We start from the raw sequence: 20190 nt of genomic DNA, 5'->3' as shown, positions 1-20190 counted from the left end.
CACAAAGACCTGAAAATTCCCATGCCCGGTCCACCTTGAGCCCACTCCAAATGGGCTGGGCAGGGAAAGACAGGAATGGCCCAGCACTGAGGGCCAACTCTTCCCATTTCACCATGCTCAGCATAGAGCTCCAAGGAGTCCCCAAATCTTCCACTGGAACCTGGAGCTCAGATTATTTTGGATGTCCTTGATCAGAAAGGAGGACAGAACATATTTTTATGTGTCAATTGCTTAATTAAGAGCAGGTACAATAGTGGCTTCCATTTATCCTTTTGCTTTGGGGCCTGCGCAGGTCAAGGGTAAGCCAGTTGGTAGATAACAGACCTGAGGTCCCATCTAGGATGTGCACCTTGCCCGCTGTTTCATCTTGAGGTGTTTTCTGAATCTCCCCAAGCTTATGTTTTTTAAACTGCAGAATGGAGATAGTGGCGGTTGGTTGTGATTGAATGAAAAAAAAAAAAATGTAGCCAGCTGCCTAGGGCAGTGATTCATCTGTAGAGCACTGTGATGGTTTATAAACTCTGGAGCCAGACTGCCTGTGTTTGCATGTCGGCTCTACCACTTACTAGCTGCGTGACGGGGAGTATCACTGACCCTCTTCAAACCCGTTTCTTCACCAGTAAATTGGGATAAAAATAACACTGACTCACGGGGTTGTTTTGTGGATTAAAGGAAACATCATGCAGAGAATGCTTAGCACGGGGACTGCCACAAAAACAGCACCCCATAAGGTATGGTTGGTTGGTATTGTTTTCCCATAACAGACACTTAGGATACCTTAGTCCTCATTATTATTATCTTCAGATTTGGGATTTTTCTCTTCATCTCTTTAGGGAACAGAATAAGAAATGAAAAATAACAATGAGGTTTTGGGTAGACAAAGGGAAATGAAAGCAACTTTTGTTCATAATGAATGTTCAGGTTACAAAAGTAAGGAACACAGATTCTCCGGAATACAAAATCATAAAATGTTATATTTGGATGGTATTTCGCTGTTTACAAAAGACATTCACAAATTACTTAGAATCCTTAAAAGAACTTTGTAAAGGAGGTGCTATTATTCATATTTAACTGATTCATTCATTCAGTAATATCTATGGGGTACCTCCTATGTTCCCTGCACCCAACTTCATGCTTGAGATACAACAGTGAATAAAATGGATGGAATCCTTGCTCTGCTGCCATTAGACAAACAATACATGAGTGTGTACTGTGGTGTAGTAAAGCCTGAAAGAGGTTCAGGACCCAGAGTTGTGATCTTATTTTAAGATAATAATAGTAAGACCCCTGTGGTAATTTACTCTGAGTAGAGATCGGAAGGAGGTGAGGAAGTCAGCCATGTAAATAGCAGGAAAAGTGCTTTCTCAGTGGAGAGGTATGTTGAGGAAGAGAAAAGAGGTGAGTGTGGCTGAAGCTGAGGGAGTGCAAGGGGCAGCCTTAGGCCACCAGATCCACCAGCAGGGGAAGGGGCCAGAGCTTAGGTAAAGATGAACATTGAAGTAGGGCCTTGGGATTTTGAGAATACACTAGGCAGCTCTTGGAGGATTTTGAGCAGAAGAGTGACACAATCTAATTTGCATTTTTACAAGGTATTTTCCTGGCCTCCGAATGGAGAATGGGCTGTGTGATTGATTCTAGGTAGGAGGCCGTCTGAGAGGCTCTGGGCTCAGGGCTAGATTGGTTGCAGTCGTGGTTAGCTTCTGGATTTATTCTGAAATCGAGTCAATAGGTTTGTTAATGGATGAGGAGGTCAAGGCTGAAAATAAACTTATGCAAGACCGCACAGCTGAATAATGGTAGACTTCAAACTAAAGCCAAGTCACTGGAATCCAAGCTCTGTGTTCTGTTCACAGCTTTTGGTCATGGCTCTCCCTGTTGCCCTGCAAACAGGTCATAAACTTTTATAGGTTGGGATATTTGATGACAGTGGGTTGGCTAAAGGATTTGAAATCTCTTTGAGTGTATTTTAGTTTTAGGGATTATATATCCTTTCCCCATGTTATCTCAAAATTAAATCAAAATGATTACTATTATTGATTATCGGCCTAACCCTTTTCACATGCTTTGCATATGATATTTCTGAACCTCGTAGCAGCTTGAAAAATAGATTCTATTATTCTCCATTGGCAACTGAGGCTTAGAGAGGTTACCTTACTTACTGGAGAATGCAACCCAGGTACATTTAAAACCAGGAACCGAACCCAGGAAAGATTAACTCCAGAGCTGAAGTTTCATCCACTTTGTTGATAATTTCTCACTGGGTTGACCAAAGACAAAACTGAGAAAGAATTTCTGAAGTATGTCAGGACTAGTGTGTTTTATAAAGATTTGGCTTTCTTGAATCCTGGGAGCTTCTGTTAGCCTTTGTCAATACACAACAATTTCCATACCCATGCCAGCAGGCAGATTTAAGCAATGTTTACTTACTTAAATAAAGTATCATTTAAATAGTGTAATTTCTTTTCTTTGTAATGAATTGTTAATTCAGAGTCATACATGGATCAGATGGGACAAGGAGAACTATATGGGAGGATGGGGGTAACTCTGAAAGACTTAGGACTCTGAGTGGAGTGTGGTAGTGAAGAGTGGGATTACAGACTCAGTGCTTTGCAGCATTCTTAGAGAGTTTAGCCTTCAAAAACTTGGAAGAGCTACTCATCTTGCTAATTTGCAAGAAATAAGTGATAAATTGTTCAATAGGATTGTATTAGTTTTCTAACATTGCTATAACAAATTAAATTACTATAAATTTAAGAGTTTAAAAGAGTACATATATACTATTTTACCTTTCCGTAAAAGTTCAACACGAGTCTTGGCTAAAATCAAAGTGTCAGCAGGCCATGTCCTGGAAGTGCTTGGAGAGCACTCCTTTCTCTGCCTTTTCCAGCTTTCCCAGGCTGCCCACATTTGCTGGCTCCCTCCAGCCATCTTGAAAGCCAGCTACACTGCATCACTCTGACCATCCTTCCATGGTCACATTTCACTCTGGCCACAGCCAAGAAAGGCCTTCTGATTTTCAGGAGCTTTGTGATTATATTGAGCCCACTTGGGTCATCCAGGGGTAGGAAATAATTTTCCTACCTCAATGTCCTTAATCGTAATCATATCTGCAAGTCCCATTTTTCCATGTAAGGTAACATAGTCATACATTCTGGGACTTAGAATGTGTACATCTTTCAGGGACTATTGTTTTGCCTGTTTACAGGGACCTTTCAGGAATAAAGGTTGCCCAACCTAACATTTTAAGTCATTCCAACAAGTATTTACTGACTGAATTTTCTGTGGTAGCTGCTCTTTGGGCACTGGGGACATGCTGCACAACCTCACAGTGAGGTCCTGCCCTCAGGAAGCTCACAGTCAAGTGAAAAAAATATTCATTTATGACTCCCAGGAGGAAAAAGATGTATAAGTCTTTTATTTTAGTATGTAATATTCATGTTTTCTAGAACCTAAAACTTAGTATAGTCATTATCTTGTATAATGGGGACACAATTAGAAAAATGGAATTTGATTGATTATTAATGTTGTAATCTCCTTTAAACTAAAAATTTTTGCATTTGTGCCCATCCCTTGACATTTCCAGCTAATGTTTTCCTTCCCACTGGATTTTTTTTTTTTTTTTTTTTTTTTTTAATGGCGTCATAGCAAGGATAGGGCTTTTAGAGTCAGAAAAATGGCCAAATGCTGTGGGATATGTCATTCAACTTCTCTGCAGTCCAGTTCCCTCACCTTTAAAATGGCCATATAAATGCTGATCCATCGAGTTCTGAGCAGTGTCAATGAGATCATGCATGTGCCACATCCAATAGAGTTTTTGGTCCTTAATAAATGCATCAGAAATGTTAGGGTTTGTTTATTTTTTCTTCTTCTTTTATTTTATTTATTTATTTATTTTTTTGAGACAGAGTCTCACTCTTGTTGTCTGGCTGGAGTGCAGTGGCGCCATGATCTCGGCTCACTGTAACCTCCACCTCCTGGGTTCAAGTGATTCTCCTGCCTCAGCCTCCAGAGTAGCTAGGATTACAGGAGCGCACCACCACACCTGGTTGATTTTTGTGTTTTTAGCAGAGACAGGGTTTTGCCATGTTGGCCAGGCTGGTCTTGAACTCCTGACCTTAAGTGGTCCACCCGCCTCAGCCTCCCAAATTGCTGGATTACAGGTATGAGCCACCGTGCCCAGTCTCATGTTAGGTATTCTCATTTCCAAGAGATATTTCCAGAATTCTGCTTGGATCAGGAGTGTGGAAGGTTTTATTGCCCGAAACTAGAAAACCTGGCCCTTTTTCTCAAGAAGGGTTTAGTCTTACTGGGAAAATGAAATATACAAGGAATGTACATGAAGTGGTTAAATAGTGAAGCAAGACAAATGAAATGAATGGTGCAGATCAGAAAAACCGTAGAGAGGCAGAGAACTGAAATGGGAACAAAAGTGTCAAGGGGGAAAATAGCAGCCAATACTGATAACTTGGGAGATCAAGATGTGTTGACCCTGTGACTTGTGCCAGGCAGCAACAGTATCTAAATTCAGAAGAGTAACAGAGTGTCACTTCATCATAGGTCTTGAATGCCTAATGGATAATTCAGAATAGTACTATGCATATGGGTATGGAAAGTCTGGGAGCTCTAGATGAGCAGATGTTCTGTTACTAAATATTAACTTGAAAAAGGATTGAAAACTCAAATGGATCTAGAAAGAAAAGTTCATAGTCGATGTTCAGAAAGCCTAAAGAATTGGCTTCAATGAACTATTAGTCACCCTAAACTGGTTTTAAAATATAAATACTGTGTGACACATTTAATAAATGGTGTATAAATATTTTATGTCCTGTTCTTTATCAAACTGACATTCTTTAATCTCTTTCAGATCATCCATTTGCTGGTGATGTTGTCTTCCCCAGGGAAATCAGTTTTACCAACCTTCAACCGAATCATACTGCTGTGTACCAGTGTGAAGCCTCCAATGTCCACGGAACTATCCTTGCCAGTGCCAATGTTGATGTTGTTGGTGAGTGTGCCTGGGAGCTGACTTAACTTGCTATTTTCTTAAGGAAAATGGTCGAGGTCATGTTCAGAAATACCAGTTAACTCTTGACACATAATATATGGGGGAAAAAAATCAAAGCACTTTTCACCATACATTTGAGTTTTAGACTTCACACTGAAATTATACTTTCAAAAATGTATTGAATTGGGATACTTTTATAATTCAAGACAGACACCCACCATAATATTCCGCTGTTCTCTATTCGTATTAATATGGCTAGGACATAGAAAAATTTAGTTTGCACATCTTTCTTCCACCAAAATTTAAAACTGTATTTATGTTATTTTCAAATAGATGTCCGTCCATTGATACAAACCAAAGATGGAGAAAATTATGCTACAGTGGTTGGGTACAGTGCTTTCTTACATTGCGAGTTCTTTGCTTCACCTGAGGCAGTCGTGTCCTGGTAAGCCGGCGGCGCACAGTTTTCTTAAGAGAATGTAAATTGTAGATTTGACCTTGTTTCTTCATCCATCATTTGACAGGCTGCATTGGGTCTATATTGTTACATGTACCCAGTGCCTCTGAGACATAAGGTAACAAGCTTACCTTTCAGGAAATTACCTCTTCTGAAAACATTGGCTAGATTTCTAGGATTTTCTCACATAGAGACATACAGAGAGCCACTTGTGTTCATAAAGAAAAGCAGAGAATTGAAGAGATTCTAGAGACAATTTTAAAGGTAGAATTGGTTTTTCATTATGGGGTACCACAAGGTCATATTTTACTCTATTGTTGTTGTTTTGGGATTATCTAAATAATTATCTTAGCTCGCATTTAATTCCAAATACATGTGCTTCAGACTTTTCCAGCATTCATTTTGATTTTAATTTCAATGGATTAATTGGTATCACAAGTCCAAAGACATTATCAGTATGGATCTACTTTATTAGTTACTTTACTGAAAAAGCGTGGTTAAATAGTTCTTGAATAATTTTGTCATTGGTCTGTAGGGCAGGGTGAGATGAGTGACACCAGGTCATACATTTATAGGGTCAGATATTACCTTTATTTTAAATCATGCTATATATTTTGTTCGTCATGGGTTTTCTGAATTATTTTGATTTTTCAAAACGCTCCATTGAAATATTATTCACCTTGCTTACTGAGATGTTTGGCACCCTGTTAAATTTTGCATCTGAGGCAAGCCTCTTGCTTACCTCAGCCTAGTCCCTGTCTGGTAGGATCCTGCATGGACTGCATCCACAGTTTATCCTTTGTTTGTTTGTTTGTTTGTTTTAAAATTAAGCAGTCACTTATTGTGAAATGTACAGGATAAATCAAGCTGTGGCAGCAAATGCTTGGAAATGGATGAATGTGGGAGGAAATGGCTCTGGGGTTGATAGGGTAAATGTAATCCATGTCCACAGTCTATTTGGCTAGAGACTCCCTGGCTTATAATATTTCTGAATGACCAATGTTCTCCCAGGACAGCAGGAGGTTTGGCAGATTCATTATCTCTTTCAATTACTAGCTTTCCCATTTGGTACCCTGGAGTGATCATTAACTAAAGAGTTCACCATCAATAAGCCAGAAAATATTTATTAAGCTCTGAGGATACATGCAAACGGGTGCTGGTAGCTATGACAAATACAGCAGAAGCACGGAGCATGGACTTAGGCTTTCTCTAGCCGCAGTCTATTTGGGTAGATAAGATATACATTCATGGTCCATTTTGAGAAAAATATGAAACCCAGTGGAACATTTCATAAGGTTTGCTAAGCTGCTGAAAGGTGATTAGGCTGAATGATGTCACTGACTAGTATTAAAAAGAGTATGCAATTTTGCCTCACCTCAAATGGATGTATGCTTTCTCTGTCCATAGGCAGAAGGTGGAAGAAGCGAAACCCCTGGAGGGCAGGCGGTATCATGTCTATGACAATGGCACATTGCAGATCAACAGAACCACCGAAGAAGACGCTGGGTCATATTCATGTTGGGTAGAAAATGCTATAGGAAAAACTGCAGTCACAGCCAATTTGGATATTAGAAGTATTTTTATTTCACTGTTACTTTGCATGAATTGTCACGTGGGTTCAGTCTGTCTTCATTTGCCCAAATGGAATAATACAGTTTATGTTGGAGTGCCTGATAAATTTCTTTGAAACGTTTTTCAAAATTCCTAGATTGGGTTTCATCTAAAAGATTATTGCAAGAATTACAGGGTATGCCAATGACAGGTGTGCAGCTTCATCCTATTTTAAGAGGGAGCCAGGTGTCCTTAGTGACAGATGGCTGTCAATATTTAAAAATGACCTATTAACCACACTACACCACATTTCTGTAACTATATTTTATTTCAAAAGCCAACTCAAGGTAGTGTTACCAGTAATCAAGTTTCTGAGCTAAAGATTTCACAAACTCATAACTTTATAATGATTGAGGCATGACAGAATGAGGAGGATTTTTGATCCTCTTTTTGAATCATAAACAGCTTTGTATTATTCCTTCTCACTTCAGCGCACGGTCCTGGGAGCTGTTGATAGTTTCTTGGGTTTCACCGATATTTTGATTTTAATATTGCTCAGAGAATCCTCAAGAAAACCCAAAGAACAGAAAGGTCCTTCAGTAATAGTAGGAAGCACTTCTGTTTCTTGTGTCACGTCAATATCCCAGCCCGCTTCTCCCTTCCACCTAGAAAAGGGAGAGCATAGTTGTTTCATCATCTGTTTTCACTGATGCCTTTTTACCCCATACATATTCTGCTGTTGTATCCACTGATGTCTTGACATTTCTTTTTTTCTCTTTTCCCATATACATCCTTCCTTCCTTCTTTTTTCATCCCTTTTTTTTCCTTCTCTTTGGTCTTACATCCTTTTCTTATTTTGTAGTATTTGTCTCTCTGTGCCCTAAGTAAATCAATGTGCCACCCCGACAGACTATATTTTTAAAGCACACAAATACTCTCTCATAATATCTACTTATATCTTATGTCTTCTACATTTTCAAATGTTATGTATACTTTTCAGGATGCCCTCATGAAGTCACTGATGATGATGATGATTGTGTTTATACTTCAAAAAGTAAACCTATATTAAGGTTAAGCAACACAGCTAGCTGTAAGGAGCATGAAGCCTCAAATCTAAATAGAACTTTGCATTCCTATTGCCCAACACAGCGCTTCACCCAAAATGGACCTCAAAACTGCTAGTGGCCAGAGAGATGGACAGGTTTACAAATTTTCAATATGCTGTAGTGTCTATTTTATATGCAAAGACTATATACAAATCATATCAATGAAGGATTAAGGACACATTTTTTTACATATACAAAAGTCATGTTGGGAATGGAGTTAAGTGAGAGTCTATATAGTATAGTGATTGAAAGCATGAGCTTTGGCCGGGCACGGTGGCTCACGCCTATAATCCCAGCACTTTGGGAGGCCGAGATGGGCGGATCACGATGTCAAGAGATCAAGACCATACTGGCGAACATGGGGAAATCCCGTCTCTACTAAAAATACAAAAACAAAATTAGCCGGGCGTGGCAGCGGGCTCCTGTAGTGCCAGCTACTCAGGAGGCTGAGGCAGGAGAATGGAGTGAAACCGGGAGGCGGAGCTTGCAGTGAGCTGAGATCACCACTAAACTCCAGCCTGGGCGACAGAGCCAGACTCCGTCTCAAAAAAAAAAGAAAGCATGAGCTTTAATCTCAGGCAGATTTGGGTTTAAATCCTGATTTAGCACCTTACCAGTTAGGAAACCTTGGTCTTATGGTTTAATTTCATTTTAACCTTAAATTACATTCTGTGTAAGGTGGGAGTATTAATATTCATAAAGTTGTTATAATTATAAAATGCCACAATGAATATACATTACATAGCAGAGTCCTGATAGAGAAGTGCTTATTAAATTATATTATTATTAAATGAATTTCTGGCTTTATATTTAGAATTAGAAGTAGGATGTCAAATAATTCAGTTAAAATTAATTCAATTTAATAGTCTCTTCAAGTTTTTGTGCCTGGGATAACAATTAATTTTATTAACACTTTCCGTTTTTAACCAGTTCCTTGAGGAAAATTTACATAGCAAATATCAGAGTATAATTATGGAATTGGAGGTCAACTTGTACAGTGGTCTGTGAGAGGTCCCCCAAAATGCCTAATGCCACATTAAGAGTATACTTACTTTTAACATAGCCTTAAAGAGTAAGGATTGCATGTTTTGAAACAATCATAATGAAGCAAACATTTTTTAAGGCAACCATATACTAATCTTTGAGTTTCATAATGTTGATAACCACAACTTTATTTTTGTTTCAAATTATCACTCACTGTAATTCATTCAACAGTAGATTTAGCAATATGTATTGAACGCCTATGATATATATGATATATAGGCTCCCTTCTAGGCTCTGAGGATACCACAGTGTTACAAAACAGGCACAGGCCCTACCCTTCCAAGGCTTATTTTCTAGTTCCCCACCTTCATGTTGATATTTCATCCATGCATGGGCTTGAACATTTACCCTCAGGTTTCTGAATTAATAATAAACATGCTAACAGAGAATCAACTATCCCTTTTCCTTTACAGTGCTTTGATTACATACCCAGAAGCACTTGAAGGAGAAATTATGTTGTTTTCAAATTCTAGAGACATTTGTTTGCTCATACTTTGCTTACTCCCTTGCCCAAGAAATAATGAGGGAAATTCCTAAACTATTAATTGATATTTCCACTTAAATTTTGTCAGATGTCCAAGCCTGGATGGAAAGAAAATAATAATGACATACAATGTTAGGAAATTACAGTGGGAGAAACCCTGCATGAGGATTGGACTGTTATGGTGACAGTCTGGGTTACTTAAATTGCAGGCACTTAATAACAAAGTAAGCTATGCTTAGTGCTAACTAATATCTTTGTTTGGTAAAAACAGATGCTACACAACTTAGAGTTTCTCCTAAGAATCCTCGTATCCCCAAATCGCATATGCTTGAATTGCATTGTGAGAGCAAATGTGACTTACATTTGAAACACAGTTTGAAGTTGTCCTGGAGTAAAGATGGAGAAGCCTTCGAAATGAATGGCACAGAAGATGGCAGGTAGGTAAACTACTATGATGTGTCATAATATTTGCTTGGGTTGAACACCTTGCATTTGAAAGAAAAATTCCAGGCCAGGTGCAGTGACTCATGCTTGTAATCCCAGCACTTTGGGAGACCGAGGTGGATGGATCACTTGAGGCCAGGAGTTCGAGACTAGCCTAACCAACATGGTGAAACCCCGTCTCTATTAAAAATACAAAAGTTAGCCAGGCATGGTGATGTGCACGTGCAATCCCAGCTACTCAAGAGGCTGGGGCACAAGTATCACTTGAACCCAGGAGGTGGGGGTTGCGGTGAGCTGAGATCATACCACTGCACTCCAGCCTGGACGACAGAGTGAGACTCTGTCTCAAAATAAAAAAAAATAAAAAATAAAAAATAAAAAGTTCTAAAAGTATTCATACTGAAATAAAAACAAAAACTGAATAATATTTCTGTCTTCAAGTCACTTCACTCTCCTATCATATATTTATCATCCTATTTTTGCTACTGACTTTTCATGTAACATGTACCATTCTGTTAGTGTGTGAAATAGAAACCACTCTAAGTAACTGAGGAAGAATTGCAAGGGCTTGGATGCTTGCAAAAAAAAGACTGAGAACTGCATGGGCTTGGATGCTTGCAAAAAAGGAGACTGGAGGAGCTAGGCCTAGAAGAAGCTGCATACTAGTCTTCTACGTTCTTGATCACAAAGCACTGCAGCTGCAATCCAGGTGTCTGGAAACTGCTGCCATCTTCATGACTACCTCACCCCATTGGTACTACTCGTGAGTCCTGCCCCTGCCGACTCTCATGTCTGCCAGAACCACTATCTGCTTCCACTGGCCCAGAGAAGATGGAGTCCATTTTCCTTCTACTTTTCAATCTCACATAAGTTTATTTAACTAACTAGCAAAACCTAAATTATATCCGGGATTCTTCCTGCCGGAAAGTACTGAGAAGCATACGTTTGAGTCTTCCAAACTCTGTATAGAGAATATAGACAAAATATAAAAGGGAACATATAGAGGAAAGTGTGAATGGATGCTTAATAGCACTAGACAATATTGAGTACATCAAAGAAATAAAAAGTCAGCATTTGCTGAATGTCTACTCTCTTTTGAAAATATGTGAAAGTCAGCTTTGCCTGCTTTTGCATTGTTACTAAATAAGGATTAAAACTTAACCATGTTGGAGCCAAATCTCACCTCTCATTAGTTTTGTAATTTATTGCTCTGTAAAAGTAAAAATCTGAAAATGTTTAGATAGGACATGTGCTGCTTGCATGAGACAGCAACAGTGCCATGGGTAAGATCATAAACTCTGAAGCTCAATGGCTCAGATTCAAATCTCAGTTCAGTCACTTATTAGATCTTTGAACTTAGACAAGCTGCTTAACATCTGTGTGCCTTGGTTTTAAATCCCATAACATAGTTAGAATTAAAAGTATTAAAAAGGTACTTTCATTATAGGGTTAACAATACCAAGAACTTAGAAAACATTAACATACAGAGCACTTAGAAAATACCAAGTGCACAGTCCATTTTTGCTCTTGTGATTTGTACTACTAATTTCTTCATTTTTTTTCTTATGACAAATTTCTTTTTTTTTTAATTTTTGTTTTTCTTTATATCTTCTTAAAAAAATGGGATACAATGAACAGAACGTGCAGGTTTGCTACATAGGTATACATGTGCCATGGTGGTTTGCTGCACCTATTGACCTAAGTTCTCTACCCTTGCCCTCCACCCCCCAAAAGTCCCTGATATGTGTGATTCCCCTCTCTGTGTCCATGTGTTCTCATTGTTCATCTCCCACTTGTTTGCTGAGAATGATGGCTTCCAGCTTCATCCATGTCCCTGCAAAGGACAGGATCTCATTCCTTTTTGTGGCTGCATAGTATTCCATGGTGTATATGTACCATATTTTCTTTATCCAGCCTATCACTGATGGACCTTTGTGTCAGTTTCATGTCTTTACTATTGTAAACAGTGCAGCAATAAACATATATATGCATGTGTCTTTATAGTAGAAAGATATATATTCCCTTGGGTATAGAGCCAGTAATGTGATTGCTGGGTCAAATGGTATTTCTGGTTCTAGATCCTTGAGGAATTACCATACTGTCTTCCACAATGGTTGAACTAATTTACATTCTCACCAACAGTGTAAAAGTGTTCCTTTTTCTCCACAGTCTCACCAGCATCTGTTGTTTCTTGACTTTTTAATAATCCCCATTCTGACTGGCATGAGATGGTATCTCATTGTGGTTTTGACTTACATCTCTCTGGTGATCGGTCATGTTGAGCTTTTTTTTCATATGTTTGTTGGCCATGTAAATGTCTTCTTTTGAGAAATATCTGTTCATATTCTTTGCCCATTCTTTGATGGGGTTGTTTGTTTGTTTCTTGTAAATATGTTTAAGTTCCTTTTAAATTATGAATATTAGACCTTTTTCAGATGGGTAGATTGTAAACATGTTCTTCCATTCTGTAAGCTGCCTATTCGCTCTGATGATAGTTTCTTTTGCTGTGCAGAAATGCTTTAGTTTGATTAGATCACATTTGTAAATTTTGGTTTCTGTTGCAATTGCTTTCGGCATTTTTGTCGTGAAGTCTTTGCCCATGCCTATGTACTGAATGGTACTGTCTAGGTTTTCTTCTAGGGTCTTTATGGCTTTGGGTTTTACATTTAAGTCTTAATTCATCTTGAGTTAATTTTTGTATAATGTGTAAGGAAGGGGTTCAGTTTCAGTTGTTTCAGTTGTTTGCATATGGCTAGCCAGTTTTCCCAGCACCATTTGTTGAATGGTGATCCTTTCCCCAGTGCTTGAATTTGTCAGTTTTGTCAAAGATCAGATGATTGTAGATGTGTGGTGTTATTTTTCAGGTCTCTGTTATGCTCCATTTGTCTATATGTCTGTCTTCATACCAGTAGCATGCTGTTTTGGTTACTGTAGCCTTATAGTATAGTTTGAAGTCAGGTAGTTTGATGCCTCCAGATTTGTTCTTTTTGCTTAGGATTGTTTTGGCTATATGGGATCTTCTTTGATTCCTCATGAAATTTAAAGTAGTTTTTTTCTAGTTCGGTGTAGAATGTCAGTGGTAGTTTGATGGGAATGGCATTGAATCTATAAATTACTTTGGGCAGTGTGGCTATTTTCATGATATTAATTCTTTGTATCCATGAGGATGGAATTTTCTTTTCATTTGTGTATGTCCTTTCTTACTTCCTTGAGCAGTGGTTTGTAGTTCTCCTTGAAGAGGTCCTTTGCATCCCTTGTTAACTGTATTCCTAGGTATTTTATTCTCTTTGTAGCAATTGTGAATGGGAGTGCATTTATGATTTGGCTCTCTGCTGGTCTATTGCTGGGGTAAAGGAATGCTTGTGATTTTTGCACATTGATTTTGTATCCTGAGACATTGCTGAAGTTGCTTATCAGTTCAAGGAGTTTTGGGGCAGAGACAATGGAGTTTTCTAGATATAAAATCATGTCATCTGCAAATAGAAACAATTTGACTTCCTCTCTTCCTATTTGAATACACTTTATTTTTTTTCTTCTGCCTGATTGCCCTGGCCAGAACTTCCAATACTATGTTGAATAGGAGTGGTGAGAGAGGGCATCCTTGTCTTGTACTGGTTTGCAAAGGGAATGCTTCCAGCTTTTGTCCATTCAATATGATATTGGCTGGGGGTTTATCATAAGTAGCTCTTACTATTTTGAGATGTGTTCCATCAATACCTAGTTAATTGAGAATTTTTAACATGAAGGGATGTTGAATTTTATCAAAGGCCTTTTCTGCATCTATTGAGATAATCATGTAGATTTTGTCTTTGGTTCTGTTTATGTGATGAATTACATTTATTGATTTGAATATGTTGAATCAGCCTTGAATCCCAGAGATGAAGTTGACTTGTTCATGGTGGATAAGTTTTTTGATATGCTGCTGGATTCGGTCTGCCAGTATTTTATTGAGGATTTTCACATCAATGTTCATCAGGGATATTGGCCTGAAGTTTTCTTTTTTTGTTGTGTCTCTTCCTGGTTTTGGTATCAGGATGATGCTAGCTTCACAAAATGAGTTAGGGAGGAGTCCCTCCTTTTCAATTGTGTGGAATAGTTTCAGAAGGAATGGTACCAGCTCCTTTTTGTACTTCTTGTAGAATTCAGCTGTGAATCCATCTGGTCCTGGGCTTTATTGGCTGGTAGATTATTAATTACTGCCTCAATTTCAGAATTTGTTATTGGTCTATTCAGGGATTCAACTTCTTCCTGATTTAGTATTGGGAGGGTGTATGTGTCCAAGAATATATCCATTTCTTCTAGATTTTCTAGTTTATTTGCATGGAGGTGTTTATAGTATTCTTTGATGGTAGTTTGCATTTCTGTGGGGTCAGTGGTGATGTCCCATTTATCATTTTGTTATTGTGTCTACTTGATTCTTCTCTCTTTCTTCTTTATCAGTCTACCTAGTCGACTATTTTGTTAATTTAAAAAAAAAAGTTCCTGGATTCATTGATTTTTGGAGGGTTTTTTGTATCTCTATCTCCTTCAATATTTCTTATCTTCTGCTAGCTCTTGGATTAGTTTGCTTTTGCCTCTCTCGCTCTTTTAATTGTGATGTTAACATGTGGATCTTTCTAGCTTTGTGATGTGGGCATTTAGGGAAATTTATAGCACTAAATGCTTTAGCTGTGTCCCACATACTCTGGTACATTGTGTCTTTGTTCTCATTGGTTTCAAAAACTTCTTAATTTCTGCCTTAATTTCATTATTTACCTAGGAGTCATTCAGGAGCAAGTTTATCAATTTCCATGTAGTTGTGTTGTTTTGCATGAGTTTCTTAATCCTGAGTTCTAATTTGGTTGCATTGTGGTCCGAGAGACTGTTTGTTATGGTTTACGGTTTTTTGTATTTGCTGAGGAGTGTTTTGTTTCCAATTATGTGGTCAGTTTTAGAATAAGGGTGATATGGTGCTGAGAAGAAAGTATATTCTGTTGGTTTGGGGTGGTTTGAGGTGGAGAGTTCTGTAGATGTCTATTGGGTCTGCTTGGTTCAGAGCTGGGTTCAAGTTCTGAATATCTTTGTTAATTTTCTGTCTCATTGATCTGTCTAATATTGACAGTGGGTTGTTGAAGTCTCCCACTATTATTGTGTGGGAGTCTAAGTCTCTTTGTATGTCTCTAAGAGCTTGTTTTATGAAACTGGTTGCTCCTGTTTTGGGTGTATATATGTTTAGAATAGTTAACTCTTCTTGTTGAATTGTTCCCTTTACCACTATGTAATGCCCTTCTTTGTCTTTTTTGATCTTTGTTGGTTTTAAGTTTGTTTTGTTAGAGACTAGGATTGCAAACCCTGCTTTGTTTTGCTTTCCATTTGCTTGGTAAATTTTCCTCCATCCCTTTATTTGGAGCCTGTGTGTGTCTTTGCACGTGAGATGGGTCTCCTGAATACAGCACGCAGATGAGTCTTGACGCCTTATCTGATTTGTCAGTCTGTGTCTTTTAATTGGGTTGTTTAGTGCATTTACATTTAAGGTTAGTATTGTTATGTGTGAATTTGATCCTGTCATCATGATGCTGCTCCGTCATTTTGCTCATTAGTTGGTGAAGTTTCTTCATCATGTCATTGGTCTTTATATTTTGGTGTGTTTTTGCATGAATGGTTCTGGTTTTTCCTTTCTATATTTAGTGCTTTTTTTCCAGCAGATCTTGCAAGGCAGGCCTGACAGTAATGAAATCTCTCAGCATTTGCTTGTCTGGAAAGGATTTTATTTCTGCTTCACTTGTGAAGCTTAGTTTGGCAGGATATGAAATTCTGGGCTGAATATTCTTTTCTTTAAGAATATTGAATATTGGCCCCCACTCTCTTCTAGCTTGTAGAGTTTCTGCTGAGAGGTCCACTGTTAGTCTGATGGGCTTCCCTTTGTAGGTGACCTGGCCTTTCTCTCTGTCTGCCCTGAACATTTTTTCCTTCATTTCAACCTTAGAGAATCTGATGATTATGTGTCTTGGGGTTGATCTTCTCATGGAGTATCTTCGTGATGTACTCTGTATTTCCTCAATTTGCATGTTGGCCTGTCTTGCTAGGTTTGGGAAGTTCTCCTGGATAATATCTGGAAGTGTGTTTTTCAGCTTGTTTCCATTCTACCCATCTCCTTCAGGTATGCCAATCAATTGTAGGTTCAGTCTTTTTATGAAGTCCCATATTTCTTGAAGGCTTTGTTCATTCCTTTTCTTTCTTTTTTCTCTAGTCTTGTCTGCACACCATATTTCAGCAAGGTGGTCTTCAAACTCTCATATCCTTTCTTCCACTTGGTAGCTTTGGCTCTTGATACTTGTGTATGCTTCATGAAATTCTCCTGCTGTATTTTTCAGCTCCATTAGGTCATTTATCTTCCTCTCTGAACTGGTTATTCTAGTTAGCAGCTCCTGTGACCTTTTATCAAGGTTCTTAGCTTCCTTGCATTGGGTTAGAATATGCTCCTTTAGCTCAGCATAGCTTTTTATTACCCATCCTCTGAAGCCTACTCCTGTCAATTCAGCTGCCTCATCCTCCATCCAGTTCTGTGCCCTTGCTGGTGAGATGTTGTGATCATTGGGAGGAGAGGCCTTTTGAGTTTTTAGTGGTTTTTTTTGTCGTTGTTGATTCTTTCTCATCTTCATGAATTTGTCTAACTTCTATCTTGAGGCTGCTGACCTTGGATGGGGTTTTTGTGGGAGATTTTTGTTGCTGATTCTGTTGTTTTTGCTTTCTTTTCCTTCTTTCTTTCTTTTTTTTTTCTTTCAATAGTCAGCTCCATCTTCTGTAGTGCTGCTGCAGTTTGCTGGGGGTCCACTTCAGGTCCTATTCATCTGGTTCACTCCTGTGTCCGGAGATGTCACTCAAGGACGGTGGAGAACAGCCAAGATGGGTGCCTGCTACTTATTGTGGGATCTCAGACCTCAAGGGTCACCAACCTGATGCCAGTAGGATCACGCTTATACAGGATGTCTGACAACCCCTGTTGGAGGGTCTCACCCAGTTGGGTGGCACAGGGAATAGGACCTGTCTAATGAAGCACTTTGTCCCTTGGTGGAGGGGATGTGCTTCACTAGGGGGAAACCCACTCATCTGGGCTGCCTGGATTCCTCAGAACTACCAGGAGGAGAGACTAAGTCTGCTGGTCTACAGAGACCGTGGCCACCCCTCCCCCTAGGGGCTCAGGCCCAGGGACATCTGGGTTCTGTCCCTGAGCCTCTTCATTCTGCTTGTCTCATTTCTGTTGCTTGCTTAGTCTACCTTGGTATTTATGTGTGAGCCACCTCAATGCAAAGGGATTGGTCTCAGCCTTGGTACTTAATTTATTCTCTTCCCTCCTTCCTATATATATAAAGGTTTGCAGAAAGGCAGTGTATGTATTACAACCAGTTCTCACTGAAACACGAAATTAATTATATACATCTAAAGGCTACGCTTTGCAATACAGATCTCCAGTCTCAAGTCAGGTCTCCGCTGATCTACCGACTGCTCAGATATGCCTAAATTCTGCCTCTTTTGTTACTACTGCCTATCTGGGGTCTTCCATGTGACCTCTGGGCTACAGCCAAGAAGGGAATCAGATACCCATGGCTTGTTGGTAATATGACATGTACATTTAGGCTTTGAACCCAGAAGCCCTAAGCAGCCTTTTCAAGTGGCCCAGTTTTACCATTCCCGCAGGATGCAAGAGCTGATACTGGCTGGAGTTATTGGAGTTCCTGCAGGGAAGCCCCGTCCAAGGAGGAATGATGGGTCAAGTTCAGGCCTGAAGAGGCATTGAGTCTGCCACAGTGGGTGTGTTGGGCTGTGGGGGACATGTCTTGGGACCGAGTCATCCAGGCTTCCTGGCTCCAGCAGGGGAAAAAGCACAGCCTGGAGCTATAGATATGAATGTTGGCTTTCCCTCACCCAGGGAGTTTAGCGTGTTAGGCAGTTGTGATTCCCAGTGCTGGCCGCTGCCCCTCTCCTAAGGAGCTCAAATGGCTTAGGCAGCAGGCAGCTGCAGCTGTGGGGCTGGCCTCCCCTCCCTCCAGGAGCTCAGTAGGCTTAAGCAGATTCCCGCTGAGAGGCTGTTGAGAATCTGTGGGGCTCCGGGATTGTGACACTAGACCCAATGGCTTGAGTTTGTGACTAGGGTCTTCCAATCCATGCGTTGCACAGTTCCGTGGAAAAAGCACTGTATCCCCCTCTGGGTAGCACACTCACTCACTGTCTCCCTTGGCTAGGGGAAGGGGTCTCCCCTGCCCCACTGTGGCTCTCAGGTGGACCACTGCACCACACTGTTCTTCACTCCTCTCCGTGGATCCTGCCAGCCTCCTAGTCAGTTCTGATAAGAGAAACCTGGATACCTTGGTTGCCAGTGAAGGATTCACACACTTACTATGGTTCTTTTCCATGGGAGCCTCTGAACACAGCCCCTTGCTCCTGCCTCCTCCCCTCCCCACCCTCCCTCCTCCCACCAGCCATTTCTTCATTCTACTTGTCTCATTTCTGTTGCTTGCTTGGTCTACCTTGGTATTTATGTGTGAGCCAGCTCTATGCGAAGGCATTGGTCTCAGCCTTGGTACTTAATTTATTCTCTCCCCTGCTTCCTGTATATACAAAGATTTGCAGAAAGGCAGTGTATGTATTACAATCAGTTCTCATTGAAACGCAAGATTAATTATATCCATCTAAAGGCTATGCTTTGCAATACACATCTCGAGTCTCAGGTTAGGTCTCCGCTGATCTGCCAACTGCTCAGATATGCCTAAATTCTGCCTCTTTTGTTACTACTGCCTGACTATCCGGGGTCTTCCATGTGACCTCCGGGCTCCAGTCAAGAAGGGAATCAGATACCCATGGCTTGTTGGTAATATGACATGTACATACATTTAGGCTTTGAACCCAGAAACCCTAAGCAGTCTTTTCATGCGGCCCAGTTTTACAATTCCCGCAGGATGCAAGAGCTGACACTGAAATGAACCTCTGGCTATCTGAGTGGATTGAGCAAGTGACACAGATGTTCTGCCAATTCCCCTAAACAAGTAGCAGGGATAAAGGACAATAACCTTAGCTCAGAAGAGGCCCCAGGAGAGAGGAAGGCTGGGAGTAATGGCTGCTGGCTAGCCTTGACTGCTGCCAAGGGCAGGCATGGAGCTATAGCAGGGAGTAGAAGTCACAGGTATCTGCTAAATTTCTATCAGCAACCTCATACTTCTTACCTTCTGCTGAGACACTTTCTTATTACTATGCAGAAGACCAGAAGCTTTAACCTAAAGAGAGGTTAAATTTCTAATCAAATATACATGGTGAGAAGTGAAAATCCCTTCTTCTCTTTTCTCTTGTCCCCTTTCTTGTGCAGGGATGCAGTAAGTGCTGGGAACTGCCACTCTGAACCGTTAGACCTATGGGGCTTCGTCTTATGTTAGTACTTCCCATACACGCTTTCTCTCTTTAGTCCTTGCAGTAATGCTATTAGGTAGATTGAAATGCCCCCAAGGAATTTTCTGTGGATTTCCAACCTGCATGTGGCTATAGACCATATAAGATATAGACCATACACTATGGTTATAAAAAATGAAATGGAGCATGGATATGAAACCATTTTTAGAATTTATACCGTGCTTAACAAAGTTAGTGGGGACTGTTCATAACTGTAGGCAAAGTGAGGGACCTAGTCCTGCAGGAGAGACCACTGTAGCATGAAAAGTGGGATATACTGATAACTAGGAGGGCGTGGGAGGAAAGGGCATTGAGAATCCAGTGGGAGGGTTTTTCCTTGGCACCAAATAGGAGCTGATTTTTTCCCCCTCCAGAAATAGTGGCAAATGAAAGAGGGAGGGGAGAAGTTGGAGATGCAAAGATTATAAGACAATCATAGGGAAAGGTTTCTTTCTAACAAATTAGGAAAGAAGGTAATTTGTTCAAGCAGAGAGGCAGGAGAAATGGGAGTTGGGGACATTAAAACATCAACCATGAGAAATGTGATTAGCGATAAGCCAAAAATGAATGAAATCCTTTTAATTAATATTATTAGTAACACTCTCTGAACACATACTCTGCCAGGCTGTATACACTAATCACTTTATGTGCTTTACCTCATTTACTTCTCCCGAAGAGA

At 39.9% G+C, this 20190-nt stretch overlaps 1 protein-coding gene across 3 annotated transcripts in view; it reads left to right on the top strand.

Annotated features, from left to right (window-relative positions):
* The window catches only part of CHL1 (cell adhesion molecule L1 like), a 209996-nt gene that overhangs the window by 155960 nt on the left and 33846 nt on the right, over positions 1-20190 (top strand). For all 3 annotated transcript variants that reach the window (XM_025375435.1, XM_025375433.1, XM_025375434.1), the window contains 4 exons: positions 4865-5005; positions 5339-5450; positions 6870-7036; positions 9919-10084. In XM_025375435.1, the coding sequence (XP_025231220.1) occupies positions 4865-5005; positions 5339-5450; positions 6870-7036; positions 9919-10084 (586 nt within the window). The remainder of the gene's footprint in view (positions 1-4864; positions 5006-5338; positions 5451-6869; positions 7037-9918; positions 10085-20190) is intronic.

This window comes from Theropithecus gelada, chromosome 2 (genome assembly GCF_003255815.1).
Source record: "Theropithecus gelada isolate Dixy chromosome 2, Tgel_1.0, whole genome shotgun sequence".
Taxonomy (NCBI): Eukaryota; Metazoa; Chordata; class Mammalia; order Primates; family Cercopithecidae; genus Theropithecus; species Theropithecus gelada.
The sequence above is the reverse complement of the archived record's forward strand: the minus strand, read 5'-3'. Positions and strand labels throughout refer to the sequence as shown.